Source organism: Ptychodera flava, chromosome 12, assembly GCF_041260155.1.
Source record: "Ptychodera flava strain L36383 chromosome 12, AS_Pfla_20210202, whole genome shotgun sequence".
NCBI classification, from domain to species: Eukaryota; Metazoa; Hemichordata; class Enteropneusta; family Ptychoderidae; genus Ptychodera; species Ptychodera flava.
This window is the reverse complement of record NC_091939.1, coordinates 31,059,804-31,067,752: the sequence shown is the minus strand read 5'-3', so window position 1 is coordinate 31,067,752 and position 7,949 is coordinate 31,059,804. Positions and strand designations below refer to the sequence as shown.

At 36.7% G+C, this 7,949-nt stretch overlaps 1 protein-coding gene across 1 annotated transcript in view; it reads right to left on the bottom strand.

Annotated features, from left to right (window-relative positions):
- Positions 1-4,703: 4,703 nt before the first annotated feature.
- Positions 4,704-7,949, bottom strand: part of LOC139146277 (cytochrome P450 4A24-like) — a 21,622-nt gene continuing 18,376 nt past the window's right edge. The window contains exons 9-10 of the mRNA XM_070717684.1: positions 6,624-6,706; positions 4,704-6,311 (exon numbers count right to left, since the gene is read on the bottom strand). Of these exons, the coding sequence (XP_070573785.1) occupies positions 6,146-6,311; positions 6,624-6,706 (249 nt within the window). The 3' untranslated portion in view covers positions 4,704-6,145. The remainder of the gene's footprint in view (positions 6,312-6,623; positions 6,707-7,949) is intronic.

The window sequence follows — 7,949 nt, the reverse complement described above, 5'->3', positions numbered from 1 at the left end:
AAATACACGCTAAAAACTTCGCACCAGACCGAGAAACAAGATGGCGTCGGTTTGATTTTTCAAAGTCCTTGCAAAACAACGCTAACTTGTTATGAGCGCATGCGCATATTAAGGGGAGACCCATTGATTTCGGGGGGTATGTAGGAAGTGGGTATGGGAACTTTTGTTTTGTCAGAGAGACAACATTTTTTTATTTCTAATGTAAGACCTGCATCAATTTTTTTTATTCAAATGGAGTAGCAGTGCAATTTTTCAAATTTAAGCCAGTGTTTCACATATCACAGGATGGTTTTATGTATTCATTTTACATTCCAACAAATGAAAACAAAATGGAAAGTCTAGTATATATACAACTTTCAATTATAGAACACTTTTTTGGCAAATCAACTGTGATCAGTACTATACCTGCTTTTCTTTAAAACAGTCAATTCCTTTTAAGTTCTCAGGGGAGATGTTATCTTTTGTGGTCAGAGAAACAAGGCTCACACATTGTATTTCATTATATTTGTTGTTCCTCAATTTTTCATTGACAACTTGTAATCTTTCTAACATATTTATATTGAGAGAATAATATATTGGTTTTAACACTAGTTTATTGACTCCTGTCTTGTGTTTTAAATTTTCACAATTTACAGAAGTCAAATAGTCCCATCTAGATATTGCCTATGCCATTGAGATATTGCAACAGAAATCCTGAAATATGATTTCTTGGGTCAGAAAAGGGAAGGAAAACATCGAGTGCACTGAGGTGTAAAGTAGTGAATGCTTATATCATAAGTGCTGGGAAAAAAAACCACATAAGAATTGCTTGTGGTAAAAACATTTGCGCTGCCTATGGCAGCATACAAGCAAAGAATACATGAGAATGAAGTTTCCAAAATTTTGCTCATTTCAAGTGCATTGTGACAATTCCTTTTTTATTTCTGTCTGTTATGAGAATTTTTTTTCTCAAGCCATTACAGGCTTAATTTTTTTCTTTTATTTCACCTGGTGACAATTTTTTTCTCAAAATCCTCCATACCCCCCAGAAATCAAGTGGTTCTCCCCTATGTGAGCCCCTGACCTATACGGGCCATTGGATTACTTCCTCAGCAGAACTGATATGCCTGCCGGTACCGGTGTTTATCGCCATCATTCTGCAGTCGATTAAAGGCGCATTTCGTACCAAAAAATACACGACAGCCGCAAAAGTGCATCACTGTCAACTTCATAACTATAGAACATATTGAAATACACAGTGAAACGTTTACAACGTAAAAAATATGCCCAGACCGAGAAACAAGATGGCGTCCGTTTCGATTCTTCAACTCAGATTTTGTCCTACAGTTGTGCGCATGCGCAGACGGTAGCTTTAGCGAAAGTGAGTCAAAATCAAGTAAATATAAAATAAAAATGGATAAAAATATTGTTTAAAAATAATACAAGGCATGTATCACCAAATTTTGAACATTTCTGACGGCATTTCAACTATACGAACACCCATGCCAAATATCACAATAATCAAATCAGTGGTTTTGAGGAAAAATTGAAAATAGTGGTTTTCACAAAAAAGCTAAAAAAGTGACTTTAAAATGATTGAATCAAAAAAAGAAAAAAGACCGTTCGAGATACATGCCCAAGTGACCACTAGACCAAATTTCAGAAAAAGTTACTGAAGCGTTTCTGAGATACCTGCGTCCACAGCATACGGCCCACTGTATGCGACAACAGAGGCCGCGTCATCACATTAGTACTTTGGGCCAAAGGCCCAAAGGACTAAAAATGGCTGCCACCTCTGTTTTATCCCTGTGGAGAAAAATAAAATTCCAGATTTTCACAAAACTAAGCCATTTAAAACAGTTTACTCCATTAGCTTCAAAATGAACAGCCACGAGTGGTAGGCCAAAAGAATATTGTAAAAGTTTGAGAGTCCGAATATATCTGCACATGTCCCCGAGGCGCATTCTACCTTAAAACCGATTCCAGAGAAAGTGCTTCTGAGAAACTGATGACCCTGAGTCAGACTCAATATGTGCCCCCTGTCTCGTTAAAACGTTGAAGAACAGTGTTCAGATGTCCAGCAACGCCTGGTTTGTATAATAGACAGGTACGTACTAATTTCTCTTCACTAAAAGATGGGCGATACAACTACATGTAGTTCTGTCAGACGAGGAACTCAATCAGTATTAAATAGGAAACTCATAACACGAAGGGAAAGTTCAACATTCCATGAATTGAACAGCTTTGAACTTAATGTTTTAGTCAGTCAAACGATAATCTCAACGTACAGGGCGTCTACATGTTGATTTACAAACCCGCTCAATCAAGTATTGTAAATATAGCAGTCAAGAAAGTCATTAATTTAATTACCGAAGGGTAATTACAATCATTATTTTAATATCACACCATACATCATTATCATAATGGAGCGATTTCAACCTAATTACACAATTAACGTTAATTGAGTGAATGGTTAACTCAAACCCTTCTGTACAACTCGGCTACCATTGAAACTTGTCATTTATGAATCTATGTGGATAACGTCATGTCTAAAATCGATTTTTGTACAATTAAAAGCTGCGTGAAATAACGTATGCATGCTATATATGTGTTTAAATATACCTACGTATGTATGTATGTATGTATGTATGTATGTATGTATGTATGTATGTATGTATGTATGTATGTATGTATGTATGTGTGTGTGTGTTATGTATGTATGTATGTATGTATGTATGTATGTATGTATGTATGTATGTATGTATGTATGTATGTATGTATGTATGTATGTATGTGTATGTACCTAAATACGTATAGCGCTCCATGCAAGGGTGCAGAACGGTGTAATCATAATTTTTCAGTGAGAGCGTCCATCACTCATCTTTCGTGCATCCCCTTCTCGTATCTCAGACGACCAACTAAACTTAATATGCAGCATGTGTTCTATGACTGTGTTATGAGAACTAACTGTCATTAAAACTCTCTACAAAGTATACGACGTTTCCTTTGAATTTTCAAAAGTTAACTGACAGACGACAGCGAGGACATAAAGACAAAGACACACAAACACTTTGGCAGAATATCTGACACACATGACATCAAGAAGCTGAAGATATTAAAGGCTTCTTCGATACATCTAACAGACACCGTCATCAAAGGTTTTGTCAAGATTGACATCGAAGCAGAAAGACAGCGGAAACCTAAAAATGGAGGCTCCATACAAGATGGTCAGAAAATACTGTGAATAGAAAGTTCGAGTGAACGAAAAACTGTCTTCTGAATCTTTTGAAGAATAACTAGCAAATGAAAGTATTATCACGACCAACCATAATCTCTTGTGCGATTTCGTTGAGAAATATTCAACTGACTTGATTTATTTGGTAATATCATACTGTTTAAAACGTCTTTATTCAGTATTGCTGGACTCTTAACTCTATATCTTTAATTATGTTCATCTCCTTGGAAACGGATTGTTCCGCTGGAAGTGACTTCAACTAATTACTATACGTGACATTAAATTCAAGTAAAAGTTGATTTGATTGTAAATAAAAACTAGATAATACCCTTATCAAAAGTTAAAAAGCTATAAGGCAGATATTTTGGTTGGTAGATGAACGAAAAATCACAAAATAAAATTTATTTTCTTATGAACTTGATGAGCGGATAAATAATAGATGTTTTAGATTGACACTAAAACAATTACTAGGCCGCAAGTCACATGCACGGATGGTCAAGACGATGGGTGGTTGATCGACCGACATATGTGACCTGAAGAAATAATTTGTTTGTCTCGATGAATATGTCCGTGTACTACCACATAGATATCAGAGAAATCACAAACGCTGCCTTAAATGAAAAGTAACATTTCCTTTAAATTTGATACGGAACCAATAAATTCTCGCAGCATGATGCAATTAACGTCAGAAATAACTACTCTCTCCGACAAATGTAAAGGATGTTTTTTATTGTCCTGAGAACGATAAAAAATCCTGAACAGTCAGATTTAATGTGACTGTGTTTTAATGTGCATTTTGTAAAAAAACAACCGGTACCTATTGTATTCGAATATGAATAAAGGGCCTAATGGAACATGTTTCTCGCTTAACACCGAAATACAGATACATTAAGAGATTGTAAATTAATACCTTATTAATCTTCTTTTCTTCATCGAAGCAGATAATGTCAAGTCGAGGAACACGATAACACTGGCAAATAATGCAACTGGATAGCTGAGGAGGTCCATACATGACCTTTGACTCGGACCTTGAAAGTCTGTCCCCAACGGCACTAACTTTTGCTGTATTTGCCTGTATTCTGTTCTTTCTATGAAACGATGCGACTTTTAAAAAACATGTAGAAGTCCTTAGTGGTCGATTTGTCGATACATCCTGTATGAGTAATTGTTTACGATTGAATTTCAATCCGACCTATAAAATTTATTGTCATAAATATATAACCATAGACCCTCAAAAAATTGGAGGGTCTATGATATAGCCGCAAATAATACAGAGCAGGGGGGTTTCGTTGTCAGGTTAATACTTCGTATTTCTACATACTTTGGGAGGACAGTAAGAAACGTAACCCTTTAAAGATAAATATATCGAAAATATCATCAAAACTGACGGTGATTGTCAATATAGCCATCGAATATCCATTTTGGGCGTGAAGACAGTACCAAGACACCCGTCCATGAGAGCTGTATATTAATGATTCTTAGCAACGGATTGTCAAGTAAGTTTTATTAAGAAAATTGAAAATCAAGGTGCATGCATACATGTGTAGTGGAAAAATATCGTGAAACGGGAGGGTACGTGAAATTTAATGTATGTTATGAGCGAATAATCTCTATTACGCGCCCGCGGACAGATATTCGGACTAAATTTCTTTACAATTCCTTTCTGATCTACCACTTGTGGGGCTCATTTAAAAGCTATTGAGGCACATTAAGTTTTCCATCTTCTTAGATTTTCGAAAATCGCAATTCCAGTTTTTATTTTCCCATTTTGTGAGCACAGGGGATGGCGGCCATTTTGAATTTCAAATATCAGTAAATGTTCGGGAAATTGTTTGTCTGGTACCAAAGTTTGCACGATTTTTCAAGAGAATGGTTGACATTTTCATCGAGGAAAGTTTTGAGTATGAGGCACACACTATCTTAATAATCAAAAGTAAAATCACATAGGATGTAACTTCAATAGGACATAAATTGGATAATGTTCGTTTTGACCATGTGTGGCACGTGGATCTAGAAATGAAACTGAAAGAGGAAAGATTGGCAAGCGTCACTAATCAACTAAATGAGGAATCGATGAGACGTAGCCTTTCAGTTTAGCAAAGGTAAATCAAAGAGACATTCCATGGATCGCTGCTTCTTTACGTGCTGATTTTCTTTCAAATTGGTAAAATGCCCTCAGCCATAACACTTCCGCGTGGGTGTGCTGGTGTAATTCAGAACACACCGCTTGGTGGGTACGTTTCGCGATTAACGGAAACGTTTCTGATTTCACCAATCCCATGGCATCTATAAGAGTGGTGAACGAGCATTTATTTAAAGTGTTAAAATACCTCAAAATTATAGGTTCGTAAAAAACCAAACCGTAAGGCTGTATACAAGGATTTTAAATCCTCATCACTAACTAGATAGCTCATGAAACGTTTTTAGTGTGAATCTCAGAACTCAGGAAAAATACGCAATGGTAGATCAGTAGACCTCTAGGGCACAGTACTTTTTGTACACGATCAAAAAGGATTGTTAAAAGATTGTTGAATGAACAAAAAAGACTGTTAAAAGATTGTTGAATGAGTTCCGTTGGGGCACTCAGTCGACACCGATTGCTAACGGGACCGATACTATTCAATCCTGAACTATTTCGGTGGCATACAGTTTTGGAATATGTGATATATCCCTGCAGGCAATGTGCAGATATCATTGAAACGAGCCACAGAGGGAATTTATTGTAGTGTTTAGTGAATACGATTTGAATTTAAGGAGTGTATAACAATTCTGGCGGATACACATATCCCAACGCATATACCATTGCAGCTTGTACGGTCATGAAAGGACCAACGAAAAGTTATTCATGTCCATTCTCAATTGTTGCAAATCCTCATACAAAATCACACAGGGCTGGCGGTTTCATATTTCCAATTTTGTCACCACGTGATATTAACGTGGCCTAATCTTGAGTTTAATTCCGTGCGTAGCCTTCAAAACCAGCAGAGCAATTCTTTCCACCCCGTGGTCAGGGTCCACTTCCAAGTCATACTTGTGGAGAATTCTCGCGAGTACCACTTTCTCTTCGTTGAGGGCGAAGTTTTGCCCGATGCAGTTTCTGAAAGCGCGGATAAAATTCTGTGTTAATTGTGAATGCCAGCGCAAAGACAGCCGGGGCTCTTTCTCGCTCATTTGAAGACGAAATACTTCCTCAGTGTTAAACAAACTATGTCGCTCAAAGTGTCTAAATTGCCCATTCTGGTCAAATTTAATTTCAATGCCATTTTTTGGAGAAAAGCCTCACCATCGTTTTGGTGGCAACGACAGAAAGGAAGCCTATAGTTTCCAAAATGTTGTCATAGAGTAGCGCAGTGAAAGCCCCGCTTTACAAATGAAATTAACCGTTGTATAGGCTACATAGCCACATTACCTTTGGCCGGCAACAAATGGTAAATATGCAAACGGGTCCATCTTTGCAGTATTTTCAGGACTGAAGCGATCCGGTTTGAACTCCTAAGTTGAATTGAAAATAATAATAATAATAATAATAATAATAATAATAATAATAATAATAATAATAATAATAATAATAATAATAATAACAAGGCAGTATTGCTGAAGGCAATGAGTACTTGGGCCGTGATAGAGTAATTTTGAGGACAATATATACTACTATTCAAATATGGTCTTGAATTTCCTCCTGTCAATTAGGCATTTGATTAACTGGTTATTAAACGAAGCAATGGCATGACAACGGCAAAATATGTCTAGCAACTTTTGTGGAGTTTGAGGCAGGGGTTCTTTATTTATAGTGGAAATTGCTTAAACTCCTTAAATATTCAAATTACAGCAAATTTCTTTTGTTCTCGATGGTAGATGTCTAATATTTAGATGGGCATATTTAGATTTCTACCGTATAGTTATCCCTATATACCAAAAATCGGACATCCAGCTCTATTGGCTTGCTCAGAATTAGATATGCGCATAATTAATGAGGTACAATATGTGGTGTCATAAGGTGTCCCATCATACCAAATATGAAGGGTGTAGCACTTGTGGTTACTGAGTTGTGGACAAATATATATATATATATTATATATATATATATATATATATATATATATATATATATATATATATATATATATATATATATATATATATATTATTGAGGTCATAGGTCATTGAGGTCACGTGACATTTTGTCAAAATAATTGTATTGCTAAGTTATTCCTATATACCAAAAATCAGACCGATGGACTCACTGATGGACTCACGGACGGATATGACCCAATCTATAAGCCCCCTGGACCTTATCCGTGGGGACAAAAAACTGTGTCACTGCATCCTTTAGGCAATATGAATACGATGAGAAACTAAATTTTTATTTTTCTTGGCCTTATACATGGGAGTCTATGGAGAACTGCCTTATACATGGGAGTCTATGGAGGTGTAAACTAAAAGGTCCTCTAACACGGCCAAATTCGATCGCATTGTGAAACAAATCGACGTGCATCTGTATGGGGTTGGGTACTATTCTTGTGCAAAGTTTGAAAGAAATTGACCAGGGCATGTCTGAGATATCTGCGTGAACGGACGGACGGACGGACTGACATGACCAAACCTATAACTCCCCCAGGACTTCGTCTGTGGGCACTAAAAACAACGCAACAGTTATTACAGCTACACCGGCGGTAGGTTCATATCCAGAGCCCCGTACGGTCTGCCGCCGTCGCTTGAAAACAATCTCATAACC